The following is a 23,273-nucleotide window of genomic DNA, read 5'->3' as shown; positions in this document are numbered from 1 at the left end:
AGCCCCGGGGCACTGCACTGGAGGGCTACCCCTTGCTTCTCTGTGTGGCAAGGTTTCCTGACCATTTCAGCAACTCTGTCCTCACTGTCTGACTTGTGGGCTACCCCTGGCACCAGCACCCACACAACTTGCTCCTCTGCAACCAGGAGCCCATGCACCATTTCTGCCTAAGTTCACTGTTGCCTGGTCTTTACTTTGCATTCCTCGCCTCTTCCCCTTGAATTTCAAGCTCTGAGCATCCAGCCTATTTCTTAATCAAACCCTGACCCTTAACCAAACTCTGACCAGCAACCTATTCTTTCTGAAGCCTTTGTCTAAGCTGTGCCACAGGCTGCTGAGGTCAGCTCCAGCTCCAAAGGGGCCTAGGAGGGTGCCCTTCAGTCTCTCTGCTTTCCATCATGGGCGGGGCCTGCAAGCTGAGGACAGGAGAAACTCACTACCTTTTCCTTCCCTCTGGATATTTGATCCTTCTTCTAATAAAGTCGGGAAGAAGCTGGGGGTAGGTAGTGAGAGCAATCAACACAGCTGGTTGGATAAAAGTGAGCACGTCGACAAAAACTCTCCCTCAAGGAACTGAAACCCATTTGCTTCCAGCGGAAGACAGACTCACTCTGGGACTTCAGTACGTGGGAAGCGGCAGAAGTACTAGCTTCGCGAGCTTCCCGTGGGGAATGATTTGATTCCAAGTTAAATGTTCAGAAGAAAGCGTTTTGTTCAAGCCTGGGCGAAACCAGAGTTAGGCTGACTGGTGTGGTGCTCGTTCGGGATTAGGATTAGGTGTGCACATAGATACAGGCACAGAGAAATTTATTTAAATCTTGCTCCCACTGTCTCACATTTTCCAAATGCAGAGATCTTCAGTGCTGTAATGATAATTGATGATGTCAGGCTTGTTGGGGAGGCATTTTTTTCCTCCATAAAAAGAGTCTGAGTGGAATTTTTTTTTTTTTTTTTTTTTTTTTGAGACAGAGTTTCATTCTTGTTGCCCAGGCTGGAGTGCAATGGAGCAATCTTGGCTCACTGCAACCTCTGCCTCCCGGGTTCAAGTGATTCTCCTGCCTCAACCTCCCAAGTAGGTGGGATTACAGGAGTGCACCACCATGCTTGGCTACTTTTTTGTATTTAGTAGAGACAGGGTTTCACCACTGAGTGGAAAATTTATAGTTTTGATCTGATCAAAGCACAAATCTTACTTGGATCGAGAGCTAGGCAATTAAAACCCAAAGGCTCACCTAGGGTACTGGAAAGGGGAGGGGGCTGAATACCTGCCTCAACTCTGCCAGCAAGCGGCCGAAAAAAATCCCTCTAATGTTAAACTGACAAATGTCAGCATATATAAAGAAAAAAAAACAATCAAACAACAAAATCTCAAACTCTCTTCCTTTCCTAAAATATCATAAAATGTAGGATAAAGATTCAGATCTATAAACAAATACATGCCACAATCTGTTTGAAAATTAACCTTTGTTTTAGAGCAGCCAATGGCAGAGTTTTCCTTCATTAAAAATGGGCTGAATACTTTGTTATTCAAAATAATTCCAACTGTTTGGCAATAGAGGGAACTTTAAAAATATTTTCCACACTAAAGAGTGTCTTGGATGAGCCTCTCTGAGTTTCCTAGACTACTCTGGTGGAAGACCTGAGGGAAGCCTGCCCTTTATTCAGCTTTTTTTTTTTTTTTTTGAGTTTTATGGCCAAACAGTCAAAATCATTAATGCAAAGTCAATGCAAAGCCCTGAAGGATGACATCACCAAAGATAAAATCGTACTCCCAGGACCAACCTTCAAAGTTAAGACTTAAGGCTTAATCCACTTCTTTCCAAAACATTTTATGGCATGACATTTGTAACTCCAACTTGCACACTAAAAGCTGTCCCTCCTGGCATCTGACTCTTGTATTCTACAAAGACTGCTGGGGGATTAAAGGAAAACCTTTGAAACCACCTTCCCAGCCTGAGCACACCACAGTTAAATACACTCAAAGGAGAATTAAAAAGTCGGTCAGTATCTGTCTGTCCTATCTTGATGTGGGAATTTTCATAGGAAATGGGATCAAATTGTCCTTCACTGTAGTGTCAACATGTACATCATGAGAGACATGGTATCTGTGTTTTTGTAGCCACGCTGTTATCTGAGATGGAAATTAAGAACACATGAGCTATAACACAACTTCGAGCTGACCTGGGGGCGAGCGAGGGCTGGGAGGCACCAGAATGTCACCAATACCGTGGCACCGTGTTGGAGTCCCTGTGGCTGAGTCCTGGCGGCAAGCCCAGGCACCCACCTGTGACCACTCAGATGCCTCCCAGATGGACAGGCAGTCCTGGCCTTCACAGCTCTGCACTGCCGCCGGCCGGGGACCCGGGCAGTAGAGGGGCCGCGTAGCGATGTGTGTGCCGTTCTGCAGCTGGTACACGCAGGTCACCTCCCGGTGCTGGAAGCCTTTCTCACAGGTCGCCGAGCAGGGGCTCCACGGACCTGCTACCCACCTGCCAGACAGGAGGAAAGAGAGAGAGAATGACTCGGGTGAGAGGCCAGCCTCTCCGGAAGGCCTTCCAGCCGGATCCTGGAATTGCTGCCCTGTGGTGGGAGAGAGGGAGGCAGCCTCGGGAAGCTTTTCAGTCAACCTTGGACATAATTCAGAGTATCGGCACAGAGGGAATGACTTGAGTGGTCCTCTGGTTGGATGGTCTCCTCAGCACAGACATCTTTCTGCAATCAACACCCCTACGGCAGACGGAATTATCTGGTCATGGCCTCCATCTAGGGAATTACATATCTGCCTGTTGTCACAGGACCTGCTTCTTTTGACAGGGTGTGAGTGAACAGGATGCTGGCCACGTCCCGGCAGAAGCTCTGAACGTGGTTATGCGGTTTGGCTCTGATTCTCTTTGCTTCTTACCCTCTCCAGGGAGAACAGTCCCAGTACAGGGAATGCCCCTACAGACAGCCTGCACCACTACCACCTGCACTTCTGTCAGTGACCGAGATGTTGGAGTTGTTTGTCATTGTGGCAATAGGGGATTGATACAGCCATTGACAAAGAACCCCCCACCCCACACCAGTCCCAGCTTGATTAACCAGAACTAGGCCCTCCCTGCTTTCCAGAGCCTCCAGGGATGGCTGTGATACTTGAGAGTGGCAAGTTGTGGGCTGTGGGAAGACAGAGGCTGTTGAGTTTGGCATCTGAAAGTGTTCTTCTAAAACTTCAACTCAGGCCGGGCAGTAGCTCACGCCTGTAATCCAAACATTTTGGGAGGTTGAGGCAGGTGGATCACTTGAGGTCAGGAGTTCGAGACCAGCCTGGCCAACATGGTGAAACCCCATCTCTACTAAAAATACAAAAAATTATCCAGGTGTGGTGTCACATGCCTGTAATCCCAGCTACTCAGGAGGCTGAGGCCGGAGAATCGCTTGAACCCAGCGGGTGGAGGCTGCAGTGAGCTGAGATCGCACCACTGCACTCCAGCCTGGGTGACAGAGCAAGACTCTGTCCCCCCCAAAAATAAAAACAAAAAATAAAACATGAAACTTCAGCTCCCTGCGCGACAGCCTGATGATCCGATGCAGCAGGCGTCTGTTGGCCTCAGGTCACTGGACAGCAGCTGAGCAGCTTGGGAATCATGCTTCCTCAGGACACACATAGGCTTTCCAGTGCCCTCTGGGGAACACTGAGGGATCTCGACTGCTTGGTTTCTGGATGAGCCAACTGGCTTTGCCCTTTCTTGTCCTGCCTCATAAACTCCTTGCTCCCAAGAGTTCACCACCTGACAAAGCAGCTTGACCTGCGCACCGCCAGGTCTCACGGCCACTCAGTTCCTCCTCATTAGTCAAAAACAGTCCTGAATCCCGCCCCAAACCAAGTCTGATCATGCCGTGCTAGGCCATCCCACTGTTGAGCAATGTCTACAGCTTTTGCCCACTGGGAGGATCCTTTGAATGGGTACTGGATGGTGCCAACTGTCTCTCACTTTCCAGTCCCAGCTGAATGGCTCATTTGACCATCCAGGCGCTGCAGATTTACTGAGGGCCTCCCACGTGCCAGGCACCTTCTAGGTTCTGATGAGTAGGCAGTGAGTGAAACAAAGTCCCTGCCCTCTGAAGCTTACATTCTCAGGGGGGCAGACCATATATGCCCAGTGAACCATATATATCACCATAGCATATATAACAAATGTACTAGATGAGATTAGAGACCGTAACACACAGTCACAAGTGCTTTAGAGACAAGTCAAGCAGTGTGAGCAGAACAGGGAGTAGGTGGGGGTGACTGCTATCTTACAGCAGGATGCAGGGAAGGCCTCACTGGGAAGAGGACATCTGAGCAGAGCCTGGGAGGAAGTGAGCCCTGTGGCTACACGGGTAAAGGCTTCCAAGGCAGAGGTCACAGGGGTGCAAAGGCCGTGGTGGAGGGGCACGCTGGTGGGGTGGAGGCGGAGTGAGGGAGGGGAGAGTGAGAGTGAGGGGAAAGGATGGGATTTGGGAGGCAGAAGGGTGAGATTCCCAGGGCCTGGCTGGCCCAGGTGGCTGTTGTTCAAATAAGATGGAGTCCTGCAGGGTTTTGAGAGAGGAGTGACATGTTCCTTTTGGCTCTGAGAGGGCCACCGGCTCGGTATGGATGCCAGTTTATAGTGGGCAGAAGAATGGCAAGGCGACCAGAGGAGGCTCCTGCAGCAATCCCGGTGAGGATGGGGCTGGTTTGAACCAACTGGGGTGGCGCTGGCATCTCTGGTGCTGAGAAGACAGAGCTACCTGGGCTCCTCCCCTCCATCCCAAACTGTCCCTCCTTGTTCCAGGGCACCTCTTCTGAAGCTAAGTCCTAATCCCCTTGGCAGACTCATGACTCTGTCCTCAGGCTTCCGGGGCCTAACTCCAGTGAAGCCTTTCTTGGATCCCTGGCTCACATGGCAGGGATGGGAGCCACAGTGACTCCCTCGGGGTGCAGTTGTGAGGACAAGTGGCACATTGTCCATAAACTGCTTACAACAGTGTCTGGCACACGGACACTCATGTAAATGTAACTCTTAGCTATCATTGCTGTCACTGTCTCCTCGGTAAGAGATGGAGAACTCCTGCAGGGTGGCCATGAGTCTCATCTCAGCACCCAACCACTACTCAACACGAAGAGAACTGAGCTAAATTCTACACATTTCTCCTAGTTCATTTCTCCTAGTTTCTGGTCTTTGGAGTAACCCAGAGACCTTCTTAAATATGTGAAGACAGCTCTTTTGTTCCCCTTTAAGTTTTCTCTTCTTTTGGCCAAAAGAGTTTGTGTGGCAGATGTTCAATCCCTCCCATTCATTTTCTACTCAGTCACTACTTTTCTTACAGTGGACAACACGGCCCAGATGTGGCCTGGAAGCAGCAAGAATGAACGTGATGAATAGGGACAATAAGCACACACACACTAAAAAACTAGTCACTATCTCCTTTTTTTTTTTGAGGTGGAGTTTTGCTCTTGTCACCCAGCACCCAGGCTGGAGCACAATGGCACGATCTCGGCTCACTGCAACCTCCACCTCCCAGGTTCAAGCGATTCTCCTGCCTCAGCCTCCCGAGTAGTCGGGCTTACAGGCATGCGCCACCACGCCCGGCTAATTTTTGTATTTTTAGTAGAGACGGGTTTCACCATGTTGGTCAGGCTGGTCTCAAACTCCTGACCTCAGGTGATCCACCAGCCTTGGCCTCCCAAAGTGCTGGGATTACAGGCATGAGCCACTGTGCCCGGCCCCAACCATACAGCTCCCCCAGAATACATCTTAACACTAAAAATATAGAAGAGACATAGTCTCAAATAAAGGAGACATCTTTAAAATGAATAAAAACCTATGTTTATTTCTCTCATTACTCCTGAGAAATGGTGAAAGCCTTCAGAACAGACTGGTTTCTAGAGTCATCACTGTAGAAATATTGACCCCAGGACACAGATCTTATGCCTGCTGGGGGCTATGGTCAAGAAAATAGAAGAACACTAGAAGGTGCTCTTGGAAGGAGATACGGAAAATATTCAGTGGGGCAGACATTTACTGAGCGTCAACCAGGTTCACTAGACTTCTGGGCCTTCATAGGACCCAACACTCTCCCCAAGATGAGAATGACGATGGCCATGACCCAGGCGTGACCATTATCCTTGAACCTAGAATAAGCCACATCTCTCCCAAAGGAAAAAAAATGTCTGTACCTGGGAAGAAGAGGCACAGAATAGGAGATTGGTAGCTGTGATTCTTTGCTTACAATCACAAAATAAACTGGTCCCTTTCCTTTTTGTTTTAAAAAAGGAAACTGGTTGTAGCACAGAGAATTTTGACGGTAGCAAAACTGCTTTGTATGATGCTATAATGGTGGAAACATGTCATAAATTTGTCCAAAACTGCTTTGTATGATGCTATAATGGTGGCTCAAGCCTGTAAACATGGGTCATAAATTTGTCCAACCCCCTCTACTAAAAAAAATATGCAACACTGAGAATGAAGCTAAGATGAAGATCCGGCCCATATAGACGTGGGTGATAATGATGTAGTGATGTGTCAGGGTAGGTCCATCAGCTGTAACAAATGTAGCATCTGGTGGGGCAGACCATGCGTGCCTGTAGCAGGCAGTATATGAGAAATCTCTCCGTACCTTCCTCTCAATTTTGATGTGAACCTAAAAGTACTCTATAGAATCAAGTCTAGGCCGGGCGCAGTGACTCACACCTGTAATCCCAGCACTTTGGGAGGCCAAGGTGGGTGGATCACCTGAGGTCAGGAGTTCAAGATCAGCCTGGCCAGTATGGTAAAACCCCATCTCTACTAAAATACAAAAGTAGCCCAGCGTGGTGGTGTGCACCTGTGGTCCCAGATACTTGGGAGGCTGAGGTGAGAGAACTGTTTGAACTGGGGAGGCAGAGGTTGCAATGAGCTGAGATTGTACCACTGCACTCCAGCCTGCCAGCCTGAGGAACAGAGTGAGACTCAGTACCCCCGGCCCCCGCCTCCACCAAAAAAAAAAAAAAAGAATCAAGTCTATTAAGATTAAAAAAAAAAAGCTAAAACCAAAAAAAAAAAAGAAAGAAATTTGAATGTGATTTTCTTTTTTAAAATAGGGACTCTGACTTCATCAATGTTACCCAACTTGATACTATTTCTATATTTTAAGCAGCCAGATTAAAACATATTAATCTCCCCATCCTGGGCTTCTTTTTGTCTCTCATGAACTGACTCCCACTGGATCTCCTTTGTCTTGCCCTTTTGCAGTTGACTTTGTGAATAAAGACGTCAGGCTTTAGGGTGAGACCTGTTTGGCGCTATTGTGCTGGATCCAACTGTGAAAACAGCTTTGAGTCTGCTCCCGCCTTTGTATCTGCTGTGCTTCCAGGGTCAAGCCTGAGAAGTGGGGCCCCTATGTCTTGCTCATGGGGATGCCACTTGGCATGCCGTAGGCCACAGGATGCATTGCCATTGCCAGCACGTGACCACGGCAGGTGCTCTAGTGGACGTGGGCGGTGATTCTGGCCAACACACAGGTCACATCCAAGACACACGGAAGGGACAGGTGATGAGTTGGGCAAGGATCAGTAGTCCTGCCCCGGATGTCTCTACATCCCCTGTCCCCTTGCTGACTTAAAAAGCCAGATCTGTGGGGAAACAGAGTCAAGAGGAACGTGGAAAAAGCAAAAATTTCATTCAAAAAGTTTTGTATATTTAAGAGGCTTCCCACAAAAGTGATTTCTTGATTTGAGCAATTTGGAGAAATGGCCCTGGTAGGGGCACTGTTTTCACACGGGAGATTCCCGCAGAGTGGCGAGGGGTGGCTAGCTGTCCAGCCTCTTCTCTCCTTTGCCTCTGGTGCCAGAATGGAACATACCTCAGGCATCCCTCCTTCCTGCTGTCCAGCCCTTTCCAGTGGAGTTCTTACAATCTCCCTCCTCGTCGCGGCCCAGAGCCTCACAGTGGGAGGGTGACACAGCCCCCAGCACCTGGGGTGTAAGTGCAGCACACGGGTGCCACCCTGCTTCTGAGCCAGGGATTCTCTGCCATTCATCCCTCCTCTGGGGCTGCCCCTGCCTCCCTCCTATGGTGCAATGGGCATTGCCAGATGGACTGATAAACTCTCGTGTCCTGGGGCCAGCTGGAATTAAAAAACAAGCTCCACCTGCCGACAGTGCAGCCTCCTGACCCCACCATGGGGGAGCTCAAGTCTCCCCATGACAGAGGAGCACAAATGCACTCATGACTGCGGGTCCCACACCGGGCAGCTCAGGGCACAGCCCTTGCTCCACGCCCTTCCTTCCTCTCCCGCTCCTACTTCCCAGCTCTGCCTGGGGTTCTAGATGTACAGTCAGAAATATGGCTCAGCCCTAAGGAGCCACATAACCAGCTGGATCAGCAGTATACGAGGCTCACTCCTGTAGAGGAGGTGAACATGGGGCCATGGGGGCCCAGGGAGGCACCTTGCTCTGCCTCAGGGTTGGGGAAGTGATGTCTGAGCTGAGTCTCAGTCAGCAGGGTTAGCCGTGAATAAGCTAGGCCACTGTATCCTGGTTTACTCAGTTTTAAACTCTATTATCCAGTGTTAGAATGGTACATAGCCACTGAATGGCTATGTGGATGACAGATTAAAAAAAAGTATGGTAAGATATTTGCAGCTTCAAAGAGAATAAAACATCTAGGAATCCAACTTACAAGAGATGTAAAGGACCTCTTCAAGGAGAACTATAAACCACTGCTCAGTGAAATAAAAGAGGACACAAACAAATGGAAGAACACAACATGCTCTTGGATAGGAAGAATCAATATTGTGAAAATGGCCATACTGCCCAAGGTAATTTATAGATTCAATGCCATCCCCATTAAGCTACCAATGACTTTCTTCACAGAATCGGAAAAAACTGCTTTAAAGTTCATATGGTACCAAAAAAGACCCTGAATTGCCAAGACAATCCTAAGTCAAAAGAACAAAGCTGGAGGCATCACGCTACCTGACTTCAAACTATACTACAAGGCTACAGTAACCAAAACAGCATGGTACTGGTACCAAAACAGAGATATAGACCAATGGAACAGAACAGAGTCCTCAGAAATAATACCACACATCTACAGCCATCTGATCTCTGACAAACCTGACAAAAACAAGAAATGGGGAAAGGATTCCCTATTTAATAAATGGTGCTGGGAAAATTGGCTAGACATAAGTAGAAAACTGAAACTGGATCCTTTCCTTACTCCTTATATGAAAATTAATTCAAGATGGATTAGAGACTTAAATGTTAGACCTAAAACCATAAAAACCCTAGAAGAAAACCTAGGTAATACCATTCAGGACATAGGCATGGGCAAGGACTTCGTGTCTAAAACACCAAAAGCAACGGCAACAAAAGCCAAAACTGACAAATGGGATCTAATTAAACTAAGGAGCTTCTGCACAGCAAAAAAAAAAAAAAAAAAAAACAAAAAAAAAAAAAACAAACAAACAAAAAACTACCATCAGAGTGAACAGGCAACCTACAGAATGGGAGAAAATTTTTGCAATCTACTCATCTGACAAAGGGCTAATATCCAGAACCTATAAAGAACTCAATGAAATTTACAAGAAAAAAACAACCCCATCAAAAAGTGGGCAAAGGATATGAACAGATACTTTTCAAAAGAAGACATTCATACAGCCAACAGACACATGAAAAAATGCTCATCATCACTCACCATCAGAGAAATGCAAATCAAAACCACAATGAGATACCATCTCACACCAATTAGAATGGCAATCATTAAAAATCAGGAAACAACAGGTGCTGGAGAGGATGTGGAGAAATAGGAACACTTTTACACTGTTGGTGGGACTGTAAACTAGTTCAACCATTGTGGAAAACAGTGTGGCGATTCCTCAAGGATCTAGAACTAGAAATACCATTTAACCCAGCCATCCCATTACTGGGTATATACCCAAAGGATTATAAATCATGCTGCTATAAAGACACATGCACACGTATGTTTATTGCGGCACTATTCACAATAGCAAAGACTTGGAATCAACCCAAATGTCCATCAGTGACAGACTAGATTAAGAAAATGTGGCACATATACACCATGGAATACTATGCAGCCATAAAAAAGGATGAGTTTGTGCCCTTTGTAGGGACATGGATGCAGCTGGAAACCATCATTCTCAGCAAACTATCACAAGGACAGAAAACCAAACACCACATGTTCTCACTCATAGGTGGAAAATGAACAATGAGATCACTTTCATTGGACACAGGAAGGGGAATATCACACACTGGGACCTATTGTGGGGAGGGGGGAAGGATAGCATTAGGAGATATACCTAATGTAAATGACGAGTTAATGGGTGCAGCACACCAACATGGCACATGTATACCTATGTAACAAACCTGCACATTGTGCACATGTACCCTAGAACTTAAAGTATAATAATAATTTTAAAAAAACTAACTCAAAAAATAATAATAAGAAGAAGAAGAAGAAAAAGAAAATGTGGCACATATACACCATGGAATACTATGCAGCCATAAAAAAGCATGAGTTCGTGTCCTTTGTAGGGACATGGATGCAGCTGGAAACCATCATTCTCAGCAAACTATCGCAAGAACAGAAAACCAAACACCGCACGTTCTCACTTATAGGGAATTGAACAATGAGATCACTTGGACTCTGGAAGCGGAACATCACACACCGGGGCCTATTGTGGGGAGGGTGGAGGGGGGAGGGATAGCATTAGGAGATATACCTAATGTAAATGAAGAGTTAATGGGTGCAGCACACCAACATGGCACATGTACACATATGTAACAAACCTGCACGTTGTGCACATGTACCCTAGAACTTAGAGTATAATAATAAAAAAAAAATATTTGCACCCCTGTGTTCACAGCAGCATTATTCACAATAGCCAAAAGGTGGAGGTGACCCAAGTGTCCACCAAAGGATGAATAGATAAAGTGTAGTTTATGCATACAAGAGAACATTACTTGGTTATCAAAAAGGCGATTCTGATGCAGGCTATGACATGGATGAGCTTTATGCCAAGAGAAAGAAGGCAATAACCAAAGGACAAATCCTGTGCAATTCCACTTATGTGAGATCCCTGGAGCAGTCAGATTTATAGAGACAAAGTAGAATGATGGTTGCCAGGGGCTGAGGGGAAGGGGGAATAGGGAGTTCGTGTTCAGTGGGGGCAGGAAAGTGCTGTGGTTGGATGGTGGTGATGGCTGCATAAGGTGAAGGTACTTACTGCCACTGAACTGTACAATTACAAAAGGTCAAGATGGTAAATTTTATGTGTATTTTACCACAATTTAAAAAGATGGTATCAGTGGGTGGTTAGAAGCAAGTTGTAAATCAGTGAAGAAAAGTCACAGAAGCAGTGTTTCTTAAGCCCCAGGCAGCTGAAGGGGAGAGCAGAGGGCTGTGCCCGGGGTGCACACGTTCACGCCTGCAGTGCAGGAGGAGCCGTCTACAGGGGTTGCTGTGTGGTCTTCATGCACAAGCACTCCACAGCGTATTTTAGCTGTTTTTCAGCTAGACTTCTTGCTTCTGATCTTGACAAATCTCAATGAGATATGGGCAGAAAATGACTTTCTTAAAACTTTTTTTTTTTTTTTTTGGTGGCATAAAGAAATCACTTCACCCAAACCACCTACAGGAGCCCACCTACGATACTTGAACAACACTGTGCAACTAAACACCACAGTAAAATCACACTGACTCCAAATCCAGTAATTTGGGAAAGAAATTATATAGTTCTGTAAAAGAATTTATATTCCAATTACATTGTAGGCCCTATTTTTTTCCACTAGTAAGCCCTAAAAAACGTTAACAGCAACATTTATTAGCTGAGTTTGAGTTAGCTGCTCTTCTTAAAAGCATGATACTGTAATTCTTTTTTTTTTTTTTTTTTGAGTGGAGTCTCACTCTGTCACCCAGAATGGAGTGCAATAGCGCAATCTCAGCTTACTGCAGCCTCCACCTCCTGAGTTCAAGGGATTCTGGTGCCTCAGCCTCCCGAGTAGCTGGGATTACAGGTGTGCTCCACCATGCCTGGCTAATTTTTGTATTTTTGGTAGATTCTGGGTTTCACCATGTTGGCCAGGCTAGTCTTTAAGTCCTGACCTCAAGTGATCTGCCTGCCGTGGCCTCCCAAAGTGCTGGGATTACGGACATAAGCAATCACGCTCGGCTCATTTTTGCAGTTTTAGTAGAGATGGAGTTTTGGCACGTCTGCCAGGTGGGTCTTGAACTCCTGGCATAAAGTGATCAGCCTGCCTCAGCCTCCCAAAGTGCTGGGAGTACAGGCATGAGCCACCACGCCTGGCTGAAACTGTAATTCTTTAGGAAGCCACAGTTAACACTTCTCTAATTCAGGGCACCCCTTCTCCCGTTCCTCTGCAGGAGTCAGAACGGACTCTGCTTCCTTTCCTGCCTAGCAGCGACTCAGTTCCTCCGCATATGCTTCAAGTTAAAGTATCCTAATGAGATGCTTCCGGCAGCTCAGTGACCACATGAGACCCTGTATTCTTATTGCTACTGTAACAAATTACCCCCAACTTCATGGCTCAAAATAACAGAGATTTATTATCTTGCAGTTCTGGAGATCAGAAGTCTGGCATGAGTCTCTCAAATCTAGAACCAGGGTGCTGAGAGGGCTGGTTCCTCCTGGAAACTACAGGGAAGAATCCATCTCCTGCCTTTTTCGGCTCTGCGCTGCCCCATTCCTAGGCTTGGGGCCTCTTCCTCCATCCTCAAGGCCAGGAGTGGCGGGGGAGTGTTTCTCACACTGTGTCACTCCGACCTTCTCTTCTGACTCATCTCCTACTTGGAAGGACCCTTGTGATGACCCCAGACTCACCCAGATAATCCAGAATAATCTACTTTAAGACCAGCTCATTACCAACCCGATAATCTGTTGGCCTTAAAATTTGCCAATAAAAGGACTGCCAATAAAAGCATCACAACTGACTACCAACCTGTATTAGTTTGCTAGAATTGTCGATAAAAGTATCATGAACTGGGCGACTTAAAACAACAGGAATCTATTCCCTCACAGTTTTGGAGGCCAGAAGTCCAAAACCATGGTGTCAGCACGGCTGGTCCTCCCTGAGGGCCCTGATGGAGAATGTGTTCTGTGTCTCTCTCCTAGGTTCTGGTGGCGGCTGGGAAGCCTTGGTGTTCCCTGGCATGCAGAAGCATCACTCCAGCCCCAGCCCCAGCCTGCATCTTCCCACAGTGTCCTCTGTGTGTCTGTGTCCTCACATGACCCTCTTCTTATAAGGACACCTGCCATATTGGATCAAGGCCCCAACCTACTTCAGTATGATATCATTTTACCTAATTACATCTGCCACGACCCTATTTCCAAATAAGATCACATTTTGAGATACTGGGGGTTAGGACTTCAATAAAAGAATTTTCAAGAGGATGCAATTCAATCCATACCACAACCTTAAGACCATCTGCAACCTTAACTCCTCTTGGCCACACAGGGTCACATATTCCCAGGTTCTACGATTAGAATGTGGACACCTGTGGGGGCCGTTATTCTGCCAACCACACACTCACTGCGTTCACAATTCTGAAAAAACTCGCTCCTATTTAAAATTCAATTTATATTTACGTCTTGATTTGGCTGAGATTTAAAATAGGTAAGGGCCTTGTGAGGTCTGCTGAGATGTGACAGTTGTTGGAAAGAAACAATGGCATCATCAGGGTCACACTTTTCTGACACAGTTATTTTATGTTGAATATAGAGTAAATCTCAAATGCAGGTAGCTGAAAAGAAGACCCTGATAGGTGGTTATTTTCAACAACTTTAAATCCTCAAAAAACAGCATGAGATGTTGTATTACGACACAATCGGGGCTAACAAGTGGTTTGTTCAGGGGTCCAGTGTCAACTTTGTGCCTCCCCAGAATGTGTGAAAAAGGAGGCTCTGGTATCGACTGAGTGTCTAATCTGTGCCAATCTCTGTGCTAGGAACGTTCCCCACATTCACTCAATCAAAGTAAGGAAACAGGTGCCTGTGTGTGATTCTCTGAGCATCTGTTAGAGAAAGGCCAATTTCAGGTGGGGCATCAAGCAAGTCACACATACAACATCACAGCATAAAAAGAAGGGTGGGAAAGAGTCCCCAAGCTCCAGAAAATGCAGGCCAGGCCAAAGACAGCAGCCACTGGCACGGTCAACTCGCTCAGCCTCAGCTTGTTTGCTCCCAGACACGTGAGTGTCAACTTCACGTTGAGTCCTGAACCAAGGGCTAGGACACTTGACTCAGTTTCCCTGCCTTCACGAAGCTCAGGCAAGTGTGTGGTCCTCAGCGGGAGGGGAAAACATAAAAACAGACAATTTCTTTACCATCTCACAAGTGCTGGGAAGGAACTGGAGCTTGGTTGGGTCCTGAAGGTCAAAGTGGAGCTGGTCAACCTAATAAGCAGGGCTCAGCATTCCGACGGAGTCCAGGAGGCAGAAGGGCTGTGGTGCAATTGACAAGTCTGGGATGTCTGGTCCACACCTTAAGGCTGGGGTGGGAGACAGGTGGCCTTTGGTGCACCCAGGAATCATGTGCCATAGGGCAAGATGATGGCTTTCCCCAAGGCAGTGGTAGCAAGGGGACAACAGGCCTTGGTGGAAGCCCTTTTTTTTTTTTTTTTTTTTTTTTGAGACAGAGATGGAGTTTTGCTGTTGTCACCCATGCTGGAGTGCAATGGCACAATCTTGACTCATTGCAACCTTTGCCTCTTGGGTTCAACTGATTCTTCTGCCTCAGCCTCCCTAGTTGGAAGACTCTTAAAGGGTGGAGATGACAGGGCCTTTGGTATGTGGGGTCAAAGAGAAAAAGAAGGCAACAAATGTCAGGCTCAGGACTCTGAGCCCAAGAATGTTGGTGGTGCCTCCACTGAGAGAGAGCACCCAGGAGAGGAGCTGGCCTGGGGTGGAAGGGTGGCGCTGCTTTAGAGGCTGGGTTGAGGGACCACTGGGCGCAGGGTCAGGCAGTTCAGCAGATGCAGTCTGCAGCTCGGGGTGTGGTCGGGTTGGAGACATAGGGCTGGAGTCATTAGCAGGAAGGTCATGGGGGAAACCAAAGGTAAGAAGGACTCATCCAGAGAGCACAGACACAGAGAAGACAGGCTGGAGGGCAGGGGCTTGGGGAATGCAAGCACCTGGGGGAATGAAAGCCTCCAAAAGGGATGCAGAGGGGGTGACCACCACCAGGCCAGGGATGCCGGGAAGGGACTGCACCTGTAGTGCTGGGGACTGAAAGGTGTCTTTGGATTTGGCAGCAGAGAGAGGCTGTTGGCCCAGAAGAGGCCTCAGGGGGAAGCAGGGATGGATGGATGAAGGAGAGGGTGGTCTCAATGCCTCTTAAGAAATGTGGTCTGATGTCTGCAAAGTGGGCTCTGCAGACCCTCCCTCTCAGAGAGGAAGTGAACTTTGGAAACCGGCCTGCCCAGAGGTGCCTGGGAGTCGGAGGGGGTGTGTGGGGGCCTGTGAGCCTCCGGCCTAGGGTACTGTGTGAGGAAAAGGAGAGGACAAGGGGATTTCTGTGGCTAGGGAAGCACCAAGAGTGAGCAAGAGGCAGAAGAAGCCACTGAGAACAGACTGGGAGTTTCCTCCTGCAGACACATGGGGATGGGACCCTGCCCACAGGCGGTACCTCACGTAAGTCATCGTGGGCCAAACAACAGAGCCCATGACCCATCAGAGGCAATATCCAAGTTGTGGGCAGCTAAGGAGGAGGAGGCCAGAGCCCAGGGCCCAGGAGGACACCTGAGGGAAGGGCTTGGCCTTGGCCAGAGCTGGACTGCCGTCTCCCCTTGGGGTTTGGTGACGGGCCTGGGCTGGTGGATTACAGCATCCTGAAAAAGAGCCCAGCCTGAAGAGTGATCTAGTCCCTTCCTGTCCCAGGGAGACTTGGGCAGTCTGATCTGGAAAGCAAGATGGATCAGAGCTCTCACTTCTCATTTATTCTCTGCCCTGAGCTAGCCTGAAAAAACAGGCTCGCACCTACCCCTGGTGGGTCAGCCCTGTGACTCATGTGGTCACCCCTCCAGTTTGTGCCCTTTTTTCTTTGTTTGTTTTTGAAACTGGGTCTCACTCTGTCACTCAGGCTAGAGTGCAGTGGTGCAATCTTGGCTCACTGCAGCCTTAACCTCTTGGGTCTCAAGTGATCCTTCTACATCAGCCTCCCATGTAGCTGGGACTACAGGCGTGCACCACCATGCACAGCTAAGTTTTTGATTTTCTGTAGAGACAAGGTCTCACTATATTGCCTAGCCTGGTCTTGAACTCCTGGGATCAAGCAATCCTCCCTTCTCGGCCTCCCAAAGTGCTCACATTAGAGATGTGAGCCACTGCGCCTGGCGTGCCCTGTCCTTCTCTACCCGCTGTCTCATTCTCATGCCCACTGTAACTCCCAGATGAAGAGGCATGAGACCTGCTGGTTTCCCTTTACAGAGGGAGAAACCAACCTGGAGAGACAGCAAGACTGGCCTCGGCCCCCCCATTCCTATGTAGGTGGGTCCCCTGTGCCTCAATTGAGGAGCTTTTTTATTCATATAATCCTACTTCCAGCACGGGTGCACCTGACCAGCCTCATCATGACACCCTGAAAGTTCAAGGTGCCCACATACTAAAATCAGACATTCTCAAATTCTCAGAAGGACCCTGGAGTTAGACAGACCCAGACTCAAGTCCTCACTCCACTGACTCCCCAGCTGTGTAACCTTGGGGGAGTCTGTGCTCAAGCCTCAGTTTCCTTCTTTGTAAGATGTTGCTCTCACGTCACAGGCTTGTTGGAGGCACGGCTGAGGTGACCTCTACCGAGCACTCAGCCCAGGCCTGACACTCCACAGCCCTGATAAACCCCAGCTATTACGACTGCTGTGACCGTTATTCTCCATCCAAGCGTCGGTCTTGTTAAGAGGAGTTGCTGTTCCCCCAAAGCCCTCTGGAATGGGCAGTCTATGTGGACAGTCCAAACCAAAACAGAGATGGTCACATTCATCTGAATTTTTTCCCTAACTTTCAATAGATTTGCATGATTCAGATAGGAGGGACAGGACCCTCACAGGTGAAGGCCTCTGAGTACTGAATCTTATTTTGGATTTACCTCCTGTGAGCTTGGGGTCTGATATGGTTTGGCTGTGTCCCCACCCAAATCTCATCGTGAATTGTAGCTCCCATAATTCCCATGTGTCATAGGAGGGACCTGGTGGGAGGCCATTGAATCATGGGGGTGGGTTTTTCCCATGCTGCTCTCATGATAGCGAATAAGTCTTGAGATGTGATGGTTTTATAAAGGACAGTTCCTCTACACATGCCTTGTTGCCTGCCACTACATAAGATGTGCTTTTGTTTTCTTTTGGCTTCTGCCATAATTGTGAGGCCTCCCCAGCCATGTGCAACTGTGAGTCCATTAAACCTCTTTCCTTTATAAATTACCCAGTCTCTGGTATGTCTTTATTAGCAGCATGAGAACAGACTAATATAGGGCTCCTCATTTGTAAATCAGGGGCAAGAGCATTGGGCGTGTGTGTGAGGACTGAATGATAAGTAAATATATTGGGCATGGGGCATCCAGGAGGTGCCTGCACAGGGGATGCTCCAGGCATGCACATTCCTTCCTTCTCTCCACCGTGCAGGACCAGAGAGAAAGCAAGCACTTTGCTCTGCTTTGCTGTGGGAGGCAAGGCCCTTCCCAGTGCACCTGCAATGCTGCTCTCCACGCATGCTATGGGCTTGTGGGTGAGAGGCTGTGACAGGAGCTGGCCAGCCAACAGCCCATGCTCCCAGGCCCTTCCCAGGAAAGACCAGCATCAGAGGTTCCCGTCTGCCTGAGACTGGGTCCCTCTCACAGCTCATGGCAGATGACAGCCAGCAACTCTGTTACAAAAACAACCAAAACACAGCGTTAACATGTGCTGTGCATAGTCCTGAAGACCTGTGGCTGCTTTTATTGAACAGATGTCTGCAAAGAAGGAGTGAGGTGGGGAGGTACAACTGTGACTTCACTAGCTGGGTTGTGATGTTCTCCCAGGGGACCCAGGGGGATGCTTTACAGCAACACGTGAGGCTTCCATGCAGCCTTTCTCCATTTAAAACTCGAGAATTATGAGTTCTCATATACATGGCCCCGAAAAGTCATATTGTTCCCATATTTGCTTTTTGAAAGAGGAAATGAAAATCTGCAGCGCATTGTGAGGAGCCCTGCACCATCTGCGCATGTGCGTGTTTCTGGACGCAGGCAGTTCTACTTGCAGAGAGGCCCCACGACGCAGAGAACACTGTCTTTTGCTAACAGTAAGGACTACTGAGAAACCACTTTCACCCTTAAATCCTGTAGAAAACACTGATTTCGAGGCTTCAGTGACTTAGCTCAACCCTAAGAATCGAGTTGGGTGATCGGCCAGGGTCTTTCCATGTTTTCCTGAAAAAATCCTTGGGCCATGATGGTTAGTTCTCATGTGCTGGGGAAAGAGACAGAAAGGAAGGAAGGAAGAAGGGAGGGAGGGAAAGGAGGAGGGAGGGGAGGGACGGAAAGAAGGAGGGATGGGAAGGAGGGAAGGGAGGGAGGGAAGGAAAGGTGGGACAGCAGGGAGAGAAGGAAAGGAGGAGGGACGGGAAGGAGGGAAGGAAAGGAGGTAAGGAAAGAAGGGAAGGAGAGAAGGAAGGAGGAAAGGAGAGAAGAAAGGGAGGAATGAGGAAAGGAAAAGAAGGAAGGAAGGGAGGGAACAAAGGCAGGCAGGAAGGTTTTCAACACTTTGCTATTATAAAATATGGTTTAAGGGAAAGTATTTCTAAAATAGATTCTCTGGTTATTACACCAGCTAAGCCTTTTTCAGAGCTTCCTATGTACCAGGCAATGTTCTAAGCACTTTACATGATTCAACTTATTTGATCCTTGCTTTGATCCTGTAAAGATCCATTCTACAGGTGAGGAAACCGAGGTACAGTCTCCAATCTCACTCAGGTCACTGCAAATGCCATTAATTCATTCTTGTTTATGGCCGAGTAGTATTCCATCACATAAACATACCACAGTCTCTTTATCCACTTGTTGACTGATGGGCATTTGGGTTGGTTCCAAGATTTTGCAACTGGGAATTGTGCTGCTATAAACACGCTAGTATCTTTCTTGTATAATGACTTCTTTTCCTCTGGGTAGCTACCCAGTGGTGGGATTGCTGGACCAAATGGTAGTTCTACTTTTAGTTCTTTAAGGAACTTCCACGTTGTTTTCCATAGTGGCTGTACTAGTTTACATTCCCACCAGCAGTGTAGAAGTGTTCCCTGATCACGGCATCCATGCCAACATCTACCATTTTTTGATTTTTTGATTATGGCCATTCTTGCAGTAGTAAGGTGGTATCGCATTGTGGTTTTGATTTGCATTTCCCTGATCATTAGTGATGTTGAGCACTTTTTTCTTATGTTTGTTGACCTTTTGTATATCTTCTTTTGAGAATTGTCTGTTCATGTCCTTTGACCACTTTTTGATGGGATTGTTTTATTCTTATTGTTTTGTTTGAGTTCGTTGTAGATTTTGGATATTAGTCCTTTGTCAAATGTATAGATTGTGAAGATTTTCTCCCACTCTGTGGGTTGTCTGTTTACTCTGCTGTTCCTTTCACCATGCAGAAGCTCTTTGGTTTAATTAAGTCCCAACTATTTATCTTTGTTTTTATTGCAGTTGCTTTTTAGTTCTTGGTCATGAAATCCCCGCCTAAGCCAATGTCTAGAAGGGTTTTCCCAATGTTATCTTCTAGAATTTTTATAGTTTCAGGTCTTAGATTTAAGTCCTTAATCCATCTTGAGTTGATTTCTGTTATTAGGTGAGAGATGAAGATCCAGTTTCATTCTCCTGCATGTGGCTAGCCAATTATCCCAGCACCATTTGTTGAAAAGGGTGTCCTTGCTCCATTTTTATGTTTTTGTTTGCTTTGTCAAAGATAAGTTGGCTGTAAGTATTTGGGTATATTTCTGGGTTCTCTATTTTGTTCCATTGATCTATGTGCTTATTTTTATACCAGTACCATGCTGTTTCAGTGACTATGGTCTTAGAGTATAGTTTGAAATCAGGTAGTGTGATGCCTCCAGATTTGTTTTTTTTACTTAGTCTTGCTTTGGCTATGCAGGCTCTTTTTTGGTTCCATAAGAATTTTAGAATTGTTTTTTCTAACTCTGTGAAGAATTATGGTGGTATTTTGATGGGAATTGCATTGAATGTGTAGACTGCTTTTGGCAGTATGGTCATTTTCACAATATTGATTCTACCCATCCATGAGCATGAGATGTGTTTCCTTTTGTTTGTGTCATCTATGATTTCTTTCAGCAGTGTTTTGTAGTTTTCTTTGTAGAGGTCTTTTGCTTTCTTGGTTAGGTACATTCCTAAGTATTTTATTTTTTTGCAGCTATTGTAAAAGGGTTGAGTTCTTGATTTGATTCTCTGCTGGGTTGCTTTTGGTATACAGTAGAGCTACCGATTTGTGTACATTAATCGTGTTTCTGGAAACTTTGCTGAATTCTTTGATTAGTTCTAGGAGCTTTCTGGACTTTAGGGTTTTCTAGGTAAACGACCATACTGTCAGCAAACAGTGACAGTTTGACTTCCTCTTTACCAATTTAGATGCCCTTTCTTTCTCTTGTCTGATTGCTCTGGCTAGGACTTCCAGTACTATGTTGAAGAGGAGTGGTGAGAGTGGGCATCCTTGTCTTGTTCCAGTTCTGAGAGGGAATGTTTTCAATTCTTCCCATTCAGTATTATGTTGGGTGTGGGTTTGTCATAGATTGTTTTTATTACATTGAGGTATGTCCCTTGTATGCCGATTTTGCCGAAAGTTTTCATCATAACAGGATGCTGGATTTTGTCGAATGTTTTCTATGCATCTATTGAGAGATCATGTGATTTTTGTTTTAAATTCTGTTTATGTGGTGTATCACATTTATTGACTTGTGTATATTAAACCATCCCTGCATCCCTAGTATGAAATCCACTTGATCATGGTAGATTATCTTTTTGATATGTTGTTGGATTCAGTTAGCTAGTATTTTGTTAAGGATTTTAGCATCTATGTTCATGAAGGATATCAGTTTGCAGTTTTCTTTTTTGGTTATGTCCTTTCCTTGTTTTGGTATTAGGGTGATGCTGGCTTCATAGAATGAATTAGGGAGTGTTCTTTCTTTCTCTGTCTGTGGAATAGTGTCAAAAGGAGTGGTAGCAATTCTTCTTTGAATGTCTCATAGAATTCTGCTGTGAATCCGTCTGGTCCTAGACTTTTTTTGTTGATAACTTTTAAATTACCATTTCAATCTCGCTGCTTGTTATTGGTCTCTTCAAGGTATCCAGTTCTTCCTGATTTAAGCTAGTAGGGTTGTATTTTTCCAATAATTTATCTATCTCTTCTAGGTTTTCTAGTTTATATACATAAAGATGTTCATGGTAGCCTTGAATAATCTTTCACATTTCACTGGTGTCAGTTGTAATATCTCCTGTTTCATTTCTTAATGAGGTTATTTGGCTTTTATCTCTCTTTTCTTGATTGATCTTGCTAAAGGTCTATCAATTTTATTTATCTTTTCAAAGAACCATCTTTCTGTTTATCTTTTTTTATTATTCAATTTCATTTAGTTCTGCTCTGATCTTGGTTATTTCCTTTCTTTTGCTGGGCTTGGTTTGTTCTTGTTCCTCTAGTTCCTTGAAGTGTGACCTTAGAATATCAGTTTGTGCTCTTTTAGTATTTCTGATGTAGATGTTTAGGGCTAAGAACTTTTCTCTTATCACTGCCTTTCCTGTATCCCAGAGATTTTGACAGGTTGTTTCATTACTGTTGTTCAGTTCTAAGAATTTTTAAATTTCCATCTTGATTTTGGTTTTGACCCAATGCTCATTCAGGAGCAGGTTATTTAATTTCCATGTATTTGCATGATTTTGAAGGTTCCTTTTGGAGTTGATTTCCAGTTTTATTCTACTGTGGTCTGAGAGAGTGCCTGATACATTTTCAATTTTCTTAAATTTATTGAGGCTCGTTTTATGGCCTATCATCTGGTCTATCTTGGAGAAAGTTCCATGCACTGTTGAATAGAATGTGTATTCTGCAGTTGTTGGATGAAATCTTCTGTATATGTTCTTTTAAGTCCATTTGTTCCAAGTAAATCCATTTAAATCCATTATTTCTTTGTTGACTTTCTGTCTTGATGACCTGTCTAGTGCTGTCAGTGGAGTATTGAAGTCCCCCACAATTATTGTGTTGCCGTCTATCTCATTTCTTAGATCTATTAGCAATTGTTTTATAAATTTGGAAGCTCCAGTGTTTAGGTGCATATCTGTTTAGGATTGTGATATTTTCCTGTTGGACAAGGCCTTTTACCATTATATGATGTCCCACTTTGTCTCTTTTAACCACGGCTGCTTTAAAGTTTTTTTGTCTGATATAAGAATAGCTACCCCTGCACACTTTTGGTGTCTCTTTGCATGAATTGCCTTTTTCCATCCCTTTACTTTAGTTTATGTGAGTCTCCTAAAGGCAGCAGATGGTTGGTTGGTAAATTCTTATCCATTCTGCGGTTCTGTATCTTTTAAGTGGAGCATTTAGTCCATTTACATTCAATGTTAGTATTGGGATGTGAGGTACTGTTGAATTTGTCATGCTATTTGTTGCTTGTGTACCTTGCTTTTTTTTTTTCTTTTTGTTTTTTAATTTGTATTTTTGTTTTAAAGGTCCTGTGTGATTTATGCTTTAAAGAGGTTCTGTTTTGATGTGTTTCCAGAATTTGTTTCAAGATTTAGAGCTCCTTTTAGCAGTTCTTGTAGTGGTGGCTTGGTAGTGGCGAATTCTCTCAGCATTTGTTTGTATGAAAAAGACTGTATCTTTCCTTCATATATGATGCTTACTTTTGCTGGATACAGAATTCTTGGCTGATAATTGTTTGGTTTGAGGAGGCTGAAGATAGGGCCCCAATCTCTTCCAGCTTGTAGGTTTTCTGCTGAGAAATCTGCTGTTAATCTGATACGTTTTCCTTTATAGGTTACCTGGTGCTTCTGTCTCACAGCTGTTAAGATTCTTTCCTTCATCTTAACTTTAGATAACCTGATGACAATGTGCCTAAGTGATGATCTTTTTGCGATGAATTTCCCACGTGTTCTTTGTGCTTCTTGTATTTGGATGTCTAGTCTAGCAAGGCTGGGGAAGTTTTCCTCCATTATTACCTCAAATCTATTTTCCAAACTTTTAGATTTATCTTCTTCCTCAGGAACACCGATTATTTTTAGGTTGGTCATTTAAC

At 45.7% G+C, this 23,273-nt stretch overlaps 1 protein-coding gene across 6 annotated transcripts in view; it reads right to left on the bottom strand.

Moving 5' to 3' along the window:
- ADAMTS17 (ADAM metallopeptidase with thrombospondin type 1 motif 17) overlaps positions 1 to 23,273 on the bottom strand; it is a 363,335-nt gene that overhangs the window by 25,249 nt on the left and 314,813 nt on the right. For all 6 annotated transcript variants that reach the window (XM_050799681.1, XM_050799677.1, XM_050799676.1 and 3 more), the window contains one exon: positions 2,285 to 2,489. In XM_050799681.1, coding sequence (XP_050655638.1) covers positions 2,285 to 2,489 — 205 coding nt within the window. The remainder of the gene's footprint in view (positions 1 to 2,284; positions 2,490 to 23,273) is intronic.

Source organism: Macaca thibetana, chromosome 7 (genome assembly GCF_024542745.1).
Source record: "Macaca thibetana thibetana isolate TM-01 chromosome 7, ASM2454274v1, whole genome shotgun sequence".
Taxonomy (NCBI): Eukaryota; Metazoa; Chordata; class Mammalia; order Primates; family Cercopithecidae; genus Macaca; species Macaca thibetana.
The sequence above is the reverse complement of the archived record's forward strand: the minus strand, read 5'-3'. Positions and strand labels throughout refer to the sequence as shown.